This window comes from Octodon degus, unplaced genomic scaffold, assembly GCF_000260255.1.
Source record: "Octodon degus isolate 3935 unplaced genomic scaffold, OctDeg1.0 scaffold00126, whole genome shotgun sequence".
In the NCBI taxonomy this organism is placed as follows: Eukaryota; Metazoa; Chordata; class Mammalia; order Rodentia; family Octodontidae; genus Octodon; species Octodon degus.
In genome coordinates this window covers 508,197-525,588 of record NW_004524702.1, presented here as the reverse complement: position 1 = coordinate 525,588, position 17,392 = coordinate 508,197, and the positions used below count along the sequence as shown (strand labels likewise).

The window sequence follows — 17,392 nt, the reverse complement described above, 5'->3', positions numbered from 1 at the left end:
TTTCTTCATTTTTATTTTGGACAGTTTTTATTGTTATATTCATTTTTGTTTGTAAATAATTTATTTTCATTTTGCAAACTATTAAAAATTTTAAAAAAGAAAAAAGAGAACGAGTGGGGGAGAGCGTGAGCGAATGAGTGGGGGGAGAGAAAGTGAGTGAGTTGGGGAGATAGTGAGAGCGAGTGGGGGGAGAGCAAGAGTGAGTAAGTGGGGGGGAGAGAGCAAAAGTGAGTGATGGGGAGAGAGCAAGAGGCAGTAAGGGAGGAGAGCCAGTGAGAGAGTAGGGAGGAGAGAGTGAGAGTGAGCGAGTGCGGGGAGAGTGAGAATGAGAGAATGGGGAGAGTAAGCGAGAGATGGGTTGAGAGAACGAGAGCAAGAGATTGAGGGGAGAGAGTGAGAGCAAGCAACTGGGGTGAGGCAGAGTGAGTGAGTGGGGGGAGAGAGCAAAGTGAGCAGGGGGAGAGCGAGAGTGAGAGAGAAAAAGAAGAAAGCAAGAAAAGAAAAAGGGAGTGACAGAATATTTCATGTGAAACCATCAAAGAAGTAAAGCTTATAATATATTTAGGAAATGAAACTAATTCCTAAAAATCATTAAGAAAAAGACAAGCAATCCCATAGAGTAACAGATGAAAAATAGAAATATGCTTTCACAGAGAAGATGCCAATAGTCTTATAGAGGAAAAATTGCTCAGTCTCAGCAGTACTTATGACAGTGCTAACTAACTACAGTGTTTTTCTTAGATAAAACTGGCTGGACTGCAATGGCCAACAGTGCTGCTGCTTTTTGCAGGCTGGCAGCAGTGTACAGTGGGCTGGGCCATGAGCAGGAGGCCACGCTGCAGTTAAAGCCTTGCACATCCTCACAGAGCTCGGCGGGATGACATCAGCTGGGCGCCGCTGACAACATGGAACCCTGCAAAGTCCTCCAGCGCTGTTTCGGTGGGGGGTGGCAGCAGGGGCAGGGCGCCACCACATGGAGGCGGGGCAGGTAAGGTGTGGCTCGGACTGGTGGCCTTGCACTGGGCCTGCACTCCCGGCTCCTCCAGCCCACACGCCCTCGCACCGCTGTACAAGGACATTACAGGCCCTTGCTCTCTGCCGCCTGTAATGTCCCCTGCTGACTCCGCCATGCGCTGACCCGACCCTCGCCACACACCATACTTGCGCCTCTCCTTCCTGAAGCCTGAGCAAGAACATCGGGGCATACCTCCTGGCACTAATAAATGGGGGGCATGGATGGTGAGGGGGTCACCCAGATGGTTCTGAGGCCCCAAGGCTCAGGATGAATGTCACCAGTGTGGACAATCGTAACCGGCAGCTGGACCAGCCTAGGATGCTAACAACCCCAGGCTGGCTGACGTTAAGCTTGGCATAGGGGTGGGAGCCTGGACTCAGCCAGCCTCATTCTGGCCACAAGTCCCTCGGCGAGCAGGAGGGAGGCCTGAGTCTGCAGTCAGCTGCCCAGGGCTGGGGAGCCCCAGCCCCAAGACAGCGTCCACCTCTACCTGTGCACCATGGTGGGCAGGAAGTCCCACCAGGGGCAACAGTGAGCGGAGTCCTGGACAGACTCCCAGCTGTGTCTCCCGCATCCCCAGCGTCTCTGAGGGGACTGTGCCCGCCTGGCTGCCCTCCTCGCACACATCCAGCCTGGGCCTTCGGGTCTCCCATGTGAACCCCAAGCACCAGATGAGGGAGTCTGCCCAAGCTGTGGGCTGGGCTGGGGTGTGGCGAGGACACAGGGAGGAGTGGGTGCGCCGGATGGAGAGTGAGCAGGTTGAGGCTGGCGGGACAGTGATCCGGCTCTGTGCCCCGGGCATCTTCACAGCCCAGCCACAGACACATGGAGGCACAGCAGGCCCTGGAGACCACAGGGCCATGAAGGGCAGAGGTGGCAGAGGCCGCGCCTGGGGGGAGGCCCCGCCTGAGGGGAGGCCCTGCCAGGGCTAATGGAGACTGCATGCAGGAGTCGTGTCTGAGAGCACATGTGTGTGCTTGTGTGATGTGTTAGCGTGGGTGGGTGTGAATGTGAGTTTGTGTTTGAGTATGAGTGTGTAAGCATGTGAGTATGAGTGTGTGTGAATGTCAATATGCAAGTCTGTCTTGGGTGTGAGTGCGAGTATGTGTGTGAGTACAAGCATATTACCGTATGAGTGCATGAGTGTGAGTGCAAATGTGTGCGATGTGTGTGATGTGTGAGGGCGAGTGTGAGTTGTGTGCATTTGAGCGCGGGTGTGCCCGGTGTGCGCCTTCCTGGCCGGCCGCTCGCACCTCTGACCGTCTCCACCCTCTCCACGCTCGCAGGAACCTAGCTGGGCAGAGCCGCGGAGGCTGCGGGGACCTGAGCTGAGCCAAGGACCACTCACGCGTGCGCTCAGCGGCCTCCGCCAAGCTGTCAACCTGAGCGTCCCGGCCTCTGCTCTGCACGTTAGCTCACTTCCCAGAGAGGAGGCCGCGAGCTGCACCTGTCCCCTCACAGCCTTAACCTGGAGCTCACACGCGGCACGGCCGGAGCCACAGCTGTGAACTGCTTGCTGCCTCTACCTCAGCTCCAAGGGAGATGCACCACAGGGCTACCCGGCTGCTGAGCAGCAAGGCCGGGACGGGGACAAGACTTGAGCGGCGGTCACACGTGCCCGGGGAAGGCCGCGTCTCACCTGGCGCATGCGCAGGTCTGGGGCGTAGGTGTTGGCGCACTGCTCCTCGGGGTCCAGGAGCGTCCTGTGCCACCGCCCGGCCCGCCGGTCCACTGCGTGGGGGGCCTCTTCGGGCTCGCTGCTGTCTGAGGTGTCCCCACTGGCAGCCTGCGGGTTGAAGTTGACGTCCAGCTCTTCCTGCAGGTGCAGCCTTTCTGTGGTGGGGCTGCACGGGCCCTTTCTGGGAAGCCAGGAGAGCTTGGCCCGGCGTCTCACATCCCGGGAAGAGCCAGCGGAGGACGTCTCGGAGTCGGAGCCCATGGCCTCGGGGTTAGGGGAGGCTCCCGGGGAAGGCGAGGGGCCTGGGGGTCCGCAGGCATCGCCCTGGGGCTGCAGGCACAGCTTGCTCAAGGCCACACTCCAGCTGAAGTCCTCCTCACTGTCCGAGCCCAGCTCCTCGTATGCAGACGCCACTGAGGATGGTGCCTCCGGGGCCCGCAGCGTGGCGTTCTTCCGTGGGGGCAGCAGGCGTGCAGGGGGCACCGCTCCGTCTTTTAGGGCCACCCAGTTCCCGTCAGGGCTCTGGAGAACTGTGGCTGTACCTGCAGGTGGAAGCAGATGGCCGTTGGCAAGGAGAGTGGGGCCGCCAGAGTCCTCAGTCCCATCTAGGGTGCAGGGCACCCCACCGCCCCCAGACCATCTGCCTCTGGGCCATGTCTATCTCTGGAGTCCTTAGTCTCCCATCACCTCCCACCCTCCTCTCTTCCACCCTGGGGCTCTCCCTGAGGACCCCTGAGGCCTCAGAGACACGTGTGAGAGACTCCATAGGTCTAGGTCCTGCCCATCTGGAAAAGGCTAGGGCCCAATGGGTTTGTCATGTGACCACAAGGAGGGCATGGTGGGAGCTTAGGTGAGTTCTCATCCTGCACCTTGGTGGCCTCTGCCCCAGCAAACACGGGAGGGTGGGAGGATCGTCCTGGAGTGGGTGTGGTACAAAGGGGTCTGCACTGCACAGCAGCTGGGTACCGGGGTGGCCTGTGTGCTGGGCTGGGGACAACAGGTGCTCTGCTCTGCTGAGGGCACTAGAAGTTCCTGCCAGGGCCTGGAGCAGGCAAAGGCAGCAGCCATGGGCACAGGGGCTGGCATCAGGGTGGGTGGATGGGTGAGGAAAGCTTGGGACATGGGGGAGGTCATGCCAGCCTGCCTGAACCCTGTTTCCAGGATGGGGGCAGGATCCTGAGCCTGGGTCTCACCTTGTGCTACCTAGATTCCCTCCCACCCACTGCCCCAGGATGGAGCAAACCTGTGTCACAGCTGTGTCTGGATGTCCCCAAGCCTGTGCAGTCACAGGTGGGGCTTTTCAGAGGTGGCTGGACTTAGGGAGTGATGCTGGGAACAAGGTGCTGGGGCACAGGGGGCTGATCACTGAACAGTCCACTGATGCTTGGGTACCACCTGTCCCATAGCTTAGACAGTACAAAGCACAGGTGAGGCTGCTGAGCCCCCCTTGCTTTGCATCCTCTTCCTGTCGGCAGTGGACAGTTTCTTCCCTGCAGTGCCCCTCTGCTGTCCCGTCTGCTGCAGAGCCCATGGACGCAGACTGAATCTGCTGCACACCATGAGCAGCGTAAACCCTTCATCCTTCCGCTGTGTCTCAGTAAGGAGAGAAGTGACCCAGATGGCATCTCGAGTGTCGCCCTGAGCTTGTCCTTGCTCTGCCAGCCTCAGAGCTGCAGCAGAGGGGACACAGATGGCTGCGAGCCGGCCCCCTCCAAGGTCTGGAGACAGCAGCCTGGCCAGGCCAGCACCCTTGGTCCCTGGCCACTCTGTTCTGGGTCAGCCATCCACATCACACGCGACAAGCCCAGCCTGTTTACACCAGACAGCTTCTTGTGCCCTCAGCAGACCCAGCCCCTCCTTTTAGACTGCTGCTGCTGCTCCGTGACCCTGCAGGTTCTGGCTGACTGCGGTGCCCAGGGTGGCTCAGTGGCAAGGCTAAGGCAGGGCTGTCACAGAAAACTCTCCATGTCTAAGGCCCAGGTAAAGCCCCTTCCCACCACTGCATGGCTGTGTGGTCCCCTGAGCCTCAGTTTCCCCTCTGAGTGAGAAGGGGCAGCACATGCCTCGCTGGGTTGCTGGAGGGTGATGCAGGGGAGCAGACACTGTCACCAGCCCCTTCCTGCATCCACAGCGAGGCTACCTTGGAGCACCCGGGCAGGTCCACACCCAACTCCTCAGTACTTGGGGTAGGACATGGCCCAGCCCTCCCCACCTGTTGCCCATTGGGGTGGGGGCACCATGGCCATCACCAGAAGATGATGTCACAGAGCCAGCCCCATGGCCCCGCCATCTTTGCCTTCTGCCACATATCCAGGTCCCGGATGAGCCTTTAGCACTGGTCACAATGGCTGTGCACCATGCGTGCCCATAGGATGCAGGCATGGCCGGCCCTGTCCAGTGCTGAGCAATGGTGCTGCACTTCTGAATCTTGAGTCTAGGGCAGTGGCCAGCCAGTTGTCACCACCATCTAGCATTCATGGGCCTTCATCCTTCCTGCATAGCCCTTGCCGCCTCTAAGCAAGAGCCTGTGCTCAGGCAGCTCAGCTCCTTCCCAAGGGTCCCAGGCATCCCAGCCTGGGCAGCAGCTAGAGTGACCCAGCCACCAGAGGCTTGTTCTGGGCAGCTAGAGTGACCCAGCCACCAGAGGCTTGTTCTGGGGCCTAGGCCTGGCAGACGGAGGCTCCGACTTGGCTCCTGGAGCTCCTTGGGACTTCTGGCTCACACCCAGTACCTTGCAAGGCCACAGGTCCCATGTCACACCCCTCTTCTATGGGAAGCAAAGGCCCTAAGAAACAAAGACAACACCTGGAAGGGCACTCCAGAAGGAGGGAAGGAAGGGTCCTCAGCTCAGGAGGCACAGAGCCTGTTGCCTGGCTCCAGGAGCTTCTGAACCTGCCCTGGAGGCCACCATCAGGGACACGCCTGGGTCTCTGCTGCAGAAGTGAGCGCCACACGTCATGGCACCACCTGGACCTGACTGCAAGGCCCTGGGGCACGGGTCTTGTGGGCCTGATCCTCTCATCCAGCCTGGGCACAAAGGACGAGTGCACACTGCCTCAAGGGGCCCAGACAAGCCCTGTCCCACCCACTGCATTCTCTGGGGCCACAGACCAAGCCAGGACTCCTGGCCCTGGCCCCCAGGCCCAACACGGTGGAAGCATGGTCCTTGCGCCCCACTCCCAGGGCAGCCAGGTGAGGTCCTGCCCACTTCGGCTCCTCTCTCCTGCCTGTCAGGACCACGTGCCGTGGCCTCAGGCCCACTCCCCTGCGGAAGCTGGAGAATCCCCTCCTAATTCAGCAGCACCCCATTCTTCCTTGCAAAAGCATTCGTGGCTCTGACACAGCCAGGGCAGCCCAGGGCGTCTCTGGGTCCCTGGGATGACCCGAAGCCTTCATCCAGGGGAGCTCTTAGGCCAGCTGTCCTTGCCACTTCTCAGCAGATGCTGGCTTTGTGGTGCACACATCACTTGGCGAGCCCTGGAGACAGTGCAGAGCTCTGACCCATTTCCCCAGCACAGCAGCAAAGCTGCATATCCAGCAGATGCCATTTCTGGGTCACAGAGTGAAAATGCCTTTGAGGAAGCCCAGTTACTGCTGGAGCGCCTGGAGGCTGGAGGTGACCTTGCTGTGTGAAGCCGTCCGCACAGGGCAGCCTGCTCCTGGACCAGCAGACAGCCTGGCACCGCTGACCTCTGGACTTGACTCCCCTTGCCTCTCTCTGTCCTGCACTTCTCCAGGGAGAAGAGAGTGAGACACCTCTGCAAATGGCAGGCTTCCTACTAAATGTCTTGCTTCCTTCAAGACTCTTGGGTGGGCTGGAATACTTTGGGAGGTGCAGGGTTGAGCATTCCTCAGAAAACCAGAAAATTTCTACCTACATGCCTTTTGATTTTAAATCTTTATCCTGGGATATGCAAGAATGTTTGAGCAAAATCTTTTGTGTGTATGTGATGCTACTGAATTAAGTGTATGTTTATATGCAGTTGATATTAGTGCCTACTTTTACAGAAATTTATGCACAAAAATGTGAGAACAAAATTCCTAGCCAGGTGTGCTGGTGAATGACTGTAGTCCCAGAACTCTAAGGCTGAGGCAGGCAGGTACAAGTTGGAGCCCAGCCTGGGCAGCTCAGCAACCTAGTGAGACCCTGCCTCAAAGTGAAGACATAAAAGGGCCTGGCAACACGGCTTCATGCCAGGGCCTTGGCTTCCATCCTCAGTACAAGGAGGAAAGTCCTTTTGCAAATTCTGAGACTTGTGGACAATCCGGTGTGAACCATGTGCAAATTTGTGTAACACCCTCTGATGCATTGCTCTGTGTCCAATCTTGGAGGTACTGTCAGGGTTTGAACCTTGGTCTGGAGAAGTCACCTGACCTCACTGGCCGCCTGTGCCCTCCTCTGCCAAGCACAGTAGTGACGGTGCTCAGCAGCACTGGGGAGGAGCGAAGGAGGGCATGGTGCAGCGCTATGCCACAGGAAGGAATCTTGGAGGCTGGTGGCCCCTGCACAGGGCAGATGTGGTTTATGGGGTCCTCGGGGCTCTGGTGGCCTCTCAGAACCCTTTCTCCTCACAGTGCGGGGGGCTATGAAGAATGAATATGGATGTGCCATGTGACAGGGAATGACAAGTGTAGCTGGAGGTTTAGAAAATGCATTTAAAACAAAAAGCCAGGCCACAGATGGCAAGAACACATTGTTGTCCCAGAATCGCTGGCTCCACAGTGGGTCAGCGAGGTGCTAAAGGGTCAGCGAGGTGTGGTCCCTCCTGGGAAACCTCGGGCTGCAGTGAGGAATACTGGATGTCCCGGTCCGGGCGCTCAGACTGCTGGCTCAAACGACTTTCCCTGCAGACAGGAGCACTGCGCACTTTGCAGGCCTTGCCGCCGTCCTTGTTCTGGAGAGGGGTCTGCACCGCACGCTGTGTGGCAGGAGACGGCTCACGTTTCCTCTCCTGAGGACACACGTGTGTGCCTGGCTTCCTGATGTAGACCCTGCGCACCGGGTGAGGACAGGGCCGGCCCGTGCAGGGACATCCTGCCTGGACAGTGCCCTGTCCTGCGATCACCTCTGGTCTCAGACAGAGGCCTGGGGAACCGGGAGAAGCAAGCTGGCTCTCTCCCTCCCTCTGCTGGCCGCCTCTAGCGGTGCAGCGCAGACGCCTCGCCTTCCCAGCGAGGGGCAGCGCACAAGGCGTGGGCCCTGTGAAGCCCTTGAGCGCTCACTTCACCTGGAACGGCCACAGTGTCACCTCGACTCACACCAGGCTTCAGAAAGGGCACCCTGAAAGCCAGGCTGTGCCGGGATCTCGTGCGGGGGGAGCCGCGGGTCCTGCGGTTGGTTTAGGGGCCTGGCTGGGTCGGACACTTCCTCCTGGCCTGTGTGGATCTGGGAGCCAGGGTGGGCCGTGGAGTGATTCTAAGAGGAGGCCCCACCCCCAACTAACGGAGGACCCCAGCCCACCCCGAGCCTCTGCCCTGCCACGACTATGAGGTCTCCAGGTCCAGCTACCTGCACTCCGCCCACGCCGCCACCCCGAGGCCGCAGGGCACAACCTACTTGCTAGGTCCAGCCCACCCACGCTCCTCCAGCTGGGCAGGGCATCCGGCTCTGCTGGACTCTGCCTCGTCGCTGCCTCTAGGGGAGTGGTCTTCTTGGTGTCTCCTCCGGGGAACGAGAACGCAGACTGGGACCTCTGTGGGGAGAAGAGCAGCGAAGAGTGGGAAAATGAGCTGGTGCGTGGGGCAGCCGCCGCACGCCGAGAGGAGCGGTGTGTAGCGCAGGCACCACAAGTGTGCACGGATGCATGCCCCGCAGTGCCCTGTGATAGTGCACGAGCGGGCACAGGCATCGTCAGCCCACACACCAGTGATCACAAGGCCTCTGGTTTACTGCCTGGTCAGAGAGGGTAAAGGAAGCACCTCAGTTAAGGAGAAGTGGCGGCAGATCCAGGGTTCTGATGCGGGAAACACTTCAGGGAACTCAGTGTCACACACACACACACACACACACACGCACACAACTTTATCCGATGTAAAATACATTTTTGCCTTTTTCAGCTAGTGACAGAACTGTATCTTATTGTCGGTTCTTTCAACAATAATAGGAGTTGCTTCCCTCAAGCACTCAAGGAAAAGCCGCCAGCCTAGGCTTCCTTGCTGCCTCCCGCGGGCTCTGGTCACCAGCAGCCCGCTCTCCTCTGCCCTAGGACAAATGTGTTCCCTCCTGCCACCGTGGGTGCTCAGAAGGGGAGGGCTGGCTGGGCACAGGGCACAGGCTGTGCACATGTGCACAGGAGCCAGCTGCTGTGGGCTTGGTGTCCCTTCCGGACACTTTGGCCACAATTGCCCTCCCTTGACAGCTCTAGGTCCTTGACCTGGCACTGCAGCCAGTAAAGGCATGGTGAAGGTAGCCTGAGAAACGGCATGACAGGGACAGACAGCAGCACCCAGCGGCGGACGTGCTTCGTCTGGAGTTCAGGCAGAGCTTTGCCCGCTGTGCATGGATTCGTAACCAGCCTAAGAGGCGAGGCAGACGGGGCTCAGAGCCAGGCACATCAGAGCCAGGCACAGGGCCTGGGACCTTGGACTAGGGCAGCCGGCTGGCTTTCCTGATGCAGGCTAGGGAGCACCGGAAGGAGCCAGCTGGGGGATCCACTGGGGGGCACCCTCAAGGACAGCACTCTCCTGCCTCTCGAGGCCTGGCCACCAGTCAGTCAGTTGGGCCCGGAGGTGATAAGCACTCTCTGCACCATGTCTATTTCCAGAACACTATCCTGAGGGACTCCTGCCACCTGTGCTTTCCACCCTGGCCTGGGGCCCTTGCTTCCTCCATGGCTCTGCCATCACCATCCTCCTCTGCAAGCACCTGGCACCACCACTAGACTGTGGAGCCCCTAGAGGGCCGCTGCTGGGGTGCAGGTGGGGCTTGGAGACAGCAGGAGATGGTTTCAGCTTCTGTGTGTAATCGGGAGTGGGAGCCACATGCTGGCCCAGAGACCATGGCTGTGCTTGGAGCCAGGCCAGCATGGGCTGAGTTCTGGAGCAGAACATTCTTCCCTTCCGGGATGCTCTGAAGGCAGCTGAGGAGGAGCAGTTCCTGCAAACTGGGCCAGGGCACTACCCCTAACTCCCAGGCCCTCTGTGGGTCGTGGGTGTCATCAGAGCACAGTGCTCAGGGCTGGGGTTTCCAGGCCTCGAGATCATGGGGAACCAGGGTGCACCCTGCTGCAGCCCCGTGCAGGGTGGCCACACATGAGCCTCCACCCGGCCAGGCCAGGCTGGGGTGTGGCCACGGCACGTGTCAGCTCCTGTAGACTCCAGCGCGCTGGGCAGGGTCCACAAGGCCGAGCACAAAGGGCAGTGCAGCCTGGGGGCTTGTGGCTGGCATGTGGCATCATATCCACACAGAAACTGGCTCTCCTCCAGCTCCTGAATTACCTAGGAGTTTCTTGCGGCAATCGATTTTCCCTTGCAGTTCCAACTCTACCTCATGTGGGATGTGTGTGTTGGTGGGGTGGTGGGGTCCCTGTTAATGGGACAGAAATCCTCCCAGTCCCTCAAAGGTGGGCAAAACCCAACCCCTCTTGGGGCCAACAGGAAGCTGGGCCCTCAGGGGATGGGGCAGTGGGTCTGCTCTGACCCAAGGCAGGGAAGCCGCGCTGTGTGAAAACAGTGCCCTGGTGACCCCTGAGGCAGCCTGAGACCCTGTGTTCTGACTGGCCTTCCCTGGCTTGGCCACAGTTCCCTGCTGTGGGCACATAGCCCAGCAGAGGGCACCAACAGCCAACCGCCAGCCAGCAGTGGCACAGCTCTTGGGCCTGAAGACAGGATGCCAGTGTCCTTTACTCCCTTGGATCGCGCCCTCTGTGCTCCCTCCTCTCTGCACAACCCCTGCTTTACTTCCCTCCTTGCTCACATGGGGTCCATGGAAGATGCGGCATTGGCTGAGGCGGCTGGCAAGGCAGTGTCACTGTGACACCCCACACAATGGCCCTGGGGTCCCTGTGCCCCGAGGCACTGATGTTGGGGGCCGGGCTGGTCAGTGCCAGCTTCCCCTCTCACTGTGGGCTCTGTAGGAAGCAACCGGGCTAAGCTTTGCTTCTTCCTGTTGAAGGACCAGAAGCCTGGCAGAGAGCAGACTTCACCCCAGGTATCTCAGGCCCCAGGGTACACCGTCTTCCCGCAGGCTGAGAGGCCCTGTGAACACACGGTGAGTCTGGGTGTAGCTTGCATACTTGCCTGCGGCCTGGGTTCTGTGCTTTGTCCCATGGCATTGCAACTGCCGTCCGCAGCTGCATGGGCCCCACCTGACCCACGGGTGGAGTAGGAAGAGGATTGCAGCACGCAGGATGAGATGCAGCACATGGGGCATGTGGAGGTGGCAGTGGCCTGGGCCACGCAGTACCAGGTGGAAGAACAGTGTCTAGGGAACCTGCACCTGGCCCCGTGCAGAAGTCCATGTAGGAGCTGCTGCTGGCCTAGGCCCCGAAGGACCGCAGCCCCCCTGGCCCCTGGCCCCTGGCCGCGCCCCTAGAGGGCTGTGTCAGAGGTCTGGAGAGCAGGGAGCAGCCTGAATCAGGATTCTGAGTGTGCAGCAGCTGCGGAACGGGAGGCAGCATGGGCCAAGAACAGGCAGAGTGGCTGGGTCCCGTGTGGAATTTCTGAGCAGCCACTGGGACTATGCTGGGTGAGGACAGCACGTGCAGGGTGGGCACTGTAGTTGTCTAGTTGTCCACTATAGCCTCGTGCAATCATGGGGCAGACGTCTAGAGACTGTGGTTAATTCTTGATCCAATGCTGGGATTATGAGTGTGAGTGCTTCCCCTGCCCTGGGACAGAGACTCTGCATACAAATGTAAGAATGAGAAAGCGGTTTGCTAGCTACTGCCTCTCCCTTTGCTCTTTGCTGCTTTCTGCCACCATGAACGGCTGCCCTCTGCCATATGCCACTCTGCCTTGGAGCCAGCTGAGTATGGACTGAAATCTCCATTAATTGTGAGCTAAATAAACCTTTTCTTCCTTCATTTTTGGTGTCAGGTATTTTGTCCCAGCAAAAAGAGAAAAGTAACCGAGACAGTAGGGGTCCCTGTGTGCTTCCCAGCACCCCTGCTGTCTCTCTAAGGGTGCCGTGCCTGACCTGAGGGCTGGGAGACACGATCCTGCCTGCCTGTGGATCCAGGGTTTCCATGAGGGAACAGTGCTGTGGCCCTGGCTCCTAAGGCACTGGAGCACTGACTCAGGCCAGTCCTGTATTGGGGTGGCCCTGTCCTGACCATCTGTGCAAGCCTGGAGGCTGAGGGGTAGTGACCACCATTCTGCCATCCACGCTCAGGGGCCACAAAGCCATCTGTGGTGAACATAGGCCTGGGGTTCCGCTCGGCTCCTGATTAATACAACAAGGTCTCGTCCTGCTTCTGCTAACCTGGGCCCTGGGAGGCTGTCCTCACCATCTTCTGCAGGAGAAGAAGGTAACATGGGCTTCTGCAGAACAGGACACAGCATGGGCTGAGGGCAGGCGAGCAGCTGCCTGCTCCGCTGCACCCACTGTGCCCCACTCCTGCCCTCACAGTCCCTTGTCCCCATCTGCAAGAGGCCCATTTCTGCACCACTCCAGGACTTACCCAGAGTGCAGCTGGTGTGCGGTGGCCTCCCAGATGTGCAGTGCTGCCCTCATCCTTTGTCTTCAGCCTGTGGTCTTGTGGCTGTGGCCACTCGAGGTCTTCCTCCGTGGGCCGCTCGTTCCTGCTCTTCTGTTTCTTTATGATCTGGGGCAGGAGGCAACATGGTGAGTGCGAGGCTCCGGGGCATGCAGCAGAGCAGGGACAGCTCTGGTGCTTCCAGCGGAGCTCGGTCCCGGGGGACCACAGCCTCAGGTCGCACCGAGGTGGGGCCCTGCAGCTCCTCCAGTGCACACTGCCTCACCCAGGTGGCACAAGCAGCCCACACCCTTCATGGGTGTCTCAACTCCGACCTGCACCTCTGATCCTAACACCAGGCGAGGCACCGCATGTATCCCTGTGACCCTCAGAGAAGTGCGACACATAAGTCTGCAATTCAGCACAGAGCTGGCCAGCACAGGTGGTGTGTGGTGAGATTTGGGAAAGCAGAGGGACAGAGGACCACGCGGAGGCAGAGGTAGGTGGGTCTCTGCCTGCTCACCCATGTGCACCCAGCTGAGGCTCAGCACATGGCAAACTCAGGTTTTGCTTCAGGAACTTTCTGGGATTTTTTTCCTCGATATTTTCCTCCCTGGTTGGCCAAGTCTTCAGATGAGGAACCCAGGAAAACTTGGGGTTTCTAATCCTTTGGGGAGGTTTCTAATCCTCCCCAAAGCAGATACTGCTTCTGTTTACCAAGTATCCCCTGCCAGGCCATCTGCATGCCATGATACTCTGCCCACCAACCCCCAAAGAACGCTGGGCCCATGAGAGAATCAGTCCTCCTCTGGCCTTTGCTAGTTCCTGCCACGGGCACCGCTCTCAGCTGCCCTGGCTCTGGCCTGCACCCCTACCTTCTGCAGGATTGTGGCAGCCAGCTCCTCAGTGAGCTCCTCTCGGTGGTCCCGCAGGTACGTGGCCTCATTCTGCTTGTCCTGTGGGTGAGAGGGTGGAGGGGACACCATGAATGCTGCCCCGGGGACCCTGGCCAGCCTAGGAGGCACCCTGCCCTAGGAACAGCTGCTAAGACCTGCTCTCTCAGCTGCCTGCTACCCCCCCCCCCAAGGACCTACCAGACTGTCCCCGTGGGCTTCTGCCTTGGAGATGGCTTCCTCGATGGCTTCCTCTGCCACACGCAGGGCCACGGCCAAAGTGTCCACCATGCTGTGCCCTAGGCAGGAGACAGCATGCAGGGAGCTTTCTAACCGTGATGGGGTGGGACGGCGGCCTGCGGCCCTCTGTCCTGCAGAGCCCCTCTCCCACCTGGACCCCTCGAGTCCAGACACCGCATCTGTGATGCCCCCTGCCTCTTCTGCTCCCTCCACCCCGCCTCCAGTCCTCTGCAGTACTGGGAGTTTCCAGGACGGGAGGAAATGACGGCCCTTCCCCACCCCCCAGCAAAGCCTAGGCCGTGCTGTGAGCGCACCCCGCACCATGAGTACCTGGGGCACGAGCACACTGCACAGCGCCCTGACTCGGCACCAACACAATCCAAGACGACGCCATGGGACCATAAAACGCCATCAGCAACATGGCCAGTGGTACCAGGTGTGGCCACAGGCCGCTCCAGCCCAGGGCTTCTTGGCCCTCAGCCATCGAGCAGTGGTGGATTCGAGGCACAGAACTAGCCCAGGGCCACAGTGAGACCCCAAGAGAGCTCAGATTTGAGCTCTGAGCTATCTCCAAAGACCTAGATATCTGACTACAGCAGTGGAATGACCAGAGCTGATGTGGGTTCCAAGCACTCCACTGCGCTGGTAGTGAACAGTTTATCATGTTCTGCAGCTGGCACCAGGCAGGAGGAAGTGGCCACCTCTTAGCTCACCCACAGGTAGTGGCTCTGGAGCTCAGGCAGGGAGGAGCTTTGGCCCCTGAGGTGCAGGATCCACTCTTCCTGGGGGCGAAGCTGGGGGCTTGCTCCTCTCTCCCAGGCCCATGGGGGCCCCGCAGACCCTATGAGCTCAGGCTAGTGGGGAGCTCACTCCTACTAGGCACACACCCATGTGCATGTGGAAGTCACGCACAGCAGGAGCAGCTGCATCTGGGTAGAGGACAGGCTGTCCCTGTTGCCCACATCCGGGCCTGAATCCCAGGTACCTTACCTTCTGACTGCCGGTAAAAAGTAGAGTCACTGCCCGAGATGCTACCTTCATTCTCCAGGTGGGGCTCAATAAAGCCTCCTCCTGGGGATGGGGGTGGAGAACAGGAGAGAGAGGGGGAGAGATGACAGAGGGGAGAGGAGAGAGGGGAGAGGGGAAAGGGGAAAGGGGAGGGGGGAGGGGAGGGAACAGAAGGAGGGGAGGAGGGAGAGGAAGGAAAAGAGAGGAGAAAGGAGGGGAGAGAGGGGAGAGGGGAGAGGAGAGATAGAGGAGGGAGAGATGGAGGAGGGAGAGAGAGGAGGAAGAAGGAGGAGGAGGAGAGGAGGGGGTGGAGAGAGGGAGGAGGGAGAGAGGAGGAAAGAGGGAGAGAGGAGAGAGCAGGGGAGGGGAGGAGAGAGCATAGGGAGGGGAGAAAGAGAGGAGAGAGGGGAGAGGAGAGAGGGAGAGAGGAGGAAGGAGGAGGAGGAGAGGAGAGGGGAGGGGGAGGGGAGAGAGGGAGGAGGAAGAAGGAGGAGGAGGAGAGGAGAGGGGAGGGGGGAGAGAGGGAAGAGGGAGAGAAGAAGGAGGGAGAGAGGAGAGAGCAGGGTAGGGGAGGAGAGAGCATAGGGAGGGGAGAGAGAGGAGAGAGGGGACAGGGGACAGGGGAGAGGAGAGAGGGGAGAGGAGAGAGAAGTTACCAAGGGCTTCAGGTGTGCCCTGCAGTGCCCAAGCCCCTCTGAGCAGCCCAACCAGGCACCAGGTCCAGACAGGCTTTGGCCCCCTGAGCCCCACAAGGGCACACCAGGCTTGGCCATCATTTTTCTTCTCGCACTGACTTCTGTTGCAGTGTTGCTGTCACCCCAACTTCCTCCAGTCCTTCTGCAGGGTTCTGCACCATTTCCCTCATGCTGGGAGCCAGGGCCAGGCCAGGCACGGTTGCTGGGGTGTGGGTGCTGCGGGGCTTGGCACAGAGCGTCCCTTGCTCTCCCTGCCTCTGCAAGGCAACCTGGAGGGACGTCCTCCTAGAGGCCGGCCTCCCAGGGAGCGCTGGTCTAGCTGGGTGGCTGTGTGCCTGGCTTCTGGGCCACTCGTCCCCTCCTGCTGCGTGACTGGCCATTTGTCTCATTCCACACCCTGTTCTCTCCTGCAGAGAAGAGCCGGTGGCAGCCACAGCCAGGAGGAACTGCCCGGGCCTCACTGTCACCTGGGCCAGGGCTTCTGAGGGTGGATTCCCGGGGCTCTGTTCCTGCTTTGATTCAGCGGACAGCTCCCGGGGGAGGGGGGAGCGCCTGCCGAGGATCTTCTGAGTCACTGCGTTGCAGTGCTTGGGAGCAAGGACACAGTGTGTGGCTCCAAACCAAAACCAAATACCCAAACTGGCTACTGGCTGAAGAACCTGCTTGAAGGAACCAGGGAGACAGAGGAGAGCCGCGATGCTCCAGCTCCACGAGGGGCAAATGTCCTCAACGTGGTCACTGGGCCATCCCAGCTCTGGGCGGCCCCGTGGCGTTTGCAAGCATCTGGGGCGTTTGGCAGGCCTAAGTCACTGTGTGCCTCTCTGTGACGGCCTGGCCACCCACAGACTTGAGAATCTCATGGGGGTGATGGTGTCCTCAGTCTCCAGAGATGTGGCTGGTCAGGAGGAGGAGCTTGGTGGGTGACAGGACCCAGGAAGTGCTCACCGGAGAAGACTGACCTGGAGTGGGGCTGGTCAGGGCGGGGTTGGGAAGCCCTGGGCCGAGCAGATGCGGCATGGAGCCCCACCACAGAACCAACAGTGGGTGCCTGGGCTGCCACCACCTGGGACCCGGACCTGGTGGCCACGCTGGTGTTTTGGGCTTTGTCCCAACAGCACTGGAGCCAGCAGCAGGCTCACAGTGGTGCCCTGGCTGGGTCTGTGCCCCGTGGCATGGCCACTTTGTCCCACGCTCCGGAGTTTCCCTGTGCCAGGGAATAAGGCAGAGAAGCGATGGAGGATCTGGGAGGCTATGTGTGGGAGACTGAGCCACAGAGTGTTTATAAGTAGTGGGAGGGGGAAGTGAGCACTGCGTGGGGAAGGCGTGACCCAAGCCTCCTCGAAGGGGAGGGGGCAGCACCAGCAGGGAGGAGCTGGGCCTGGGCATGCAGCAGGTGTCCCTGTGGAGAGGAGGGCCAGGGGGATGAGAAGACAGGTCTGTGGCCTGCGAAAGCCCGGCTCATGGGGAGCCACCCCAGGCTGCACAGGACCACACGGCCCAGGACCACATCCCTCCTGTTTCCTTTTGCGGCACCAGCATCATGGAGTGGCTCTTCCCAAGGCCGAAGTGCCAAGTCGTCCTAGGCAGCCCTGCTGACAGCCGCAGGACCCCAGGCTTCCATGTTCCACACACTGAGGGACTGAGGCTGTGATGCTGTCCGCATTCGCACACGGTCACCTCGGTCCATCAAGCCCCACGCGAGGGACGCACTAGGCCTCTCAACAACCACGTCACCCAAAGGTCCGGAGCAGGGGTAAACTAGAATAGGATTGTTTCCTTCTCATTTAGGTAATACTCAATAAAATCATGCATTTTTATCCAATTGTCTCCAAATCAGCACACTGGTAATGGCTGCAATTTTAGAATGATGTCACATGTTTAGCAAGTCCTTTTGTCGACATCAGACATGATCTGGAAACCCTGCCCCATCTCCTGGGGAGGCCAGCACTTAGATGGTGGATGCTGCCCTCCTTGCACCCCAACTCTGAGTCCAAGGGCCACACAGTAGGGGTCCAATAGAGCAGCACACATCTTAGGCCAATACACCCAACCAAATGTCTCCTTCAGGCCTGACGTGGTCACCTGACCCAGGCTGCAGCTGGAGACAGCTGAGGGGATGGAGGCGGGGCGAGGTGCTCGCGGCCCAGCGGCCTGTGAGACTCCATGGGTGATGTGCAATTTCAGTGGAACGTGTGTGGCAGGCAAACCGCACAGTCATGCCGAAGATG

At 59.6% G+C, this 17,392-nt stretch overlaps 1 protein-coding gene across 3 annotated transcripts in view; it reads right to left on the bottom strand.

Moving 5' to 3' along the window:
• The window catches only part of Myrip (myosin VIIA and Rab interacting protein), a 173,579-nt gene that overhangs the window by 43,012 nt on the left and 113,175 nt on the right, over positions 1-17,392 (bottom strand). For all 3 annotated transcript variants that reach the window (XM_023700819.1, XM_023700820.1, XM_023700821.1), the window contains exons 4-9: positions 14,452-14,532; positions 13,423-13,520; positions 13,204-13,284; positions 12,314-12,457; positions 8,251-8,386; positions 2,655-3,235 (exon numbers count right to left, since the gene is read on the bottom strand). In XM_023700819.1, coding sequence (XP_023556587.1) covers positions 2,655-3,235; positions 8,251-8,386; positions 12,314-12,457; positions 13,204-13,284; positions 13,423-13,520; positions 14,452-14,532 — 1,121 coding nt within the window. The remainder of the gene's footprint in view (positions 1-2,654; positions 3,236-8,250; positions 8,387-12,313; positions 12,458-13,203; positions 13,285-13,422; positions 13,521-14,451; positions 14,533-17,392) is intronic.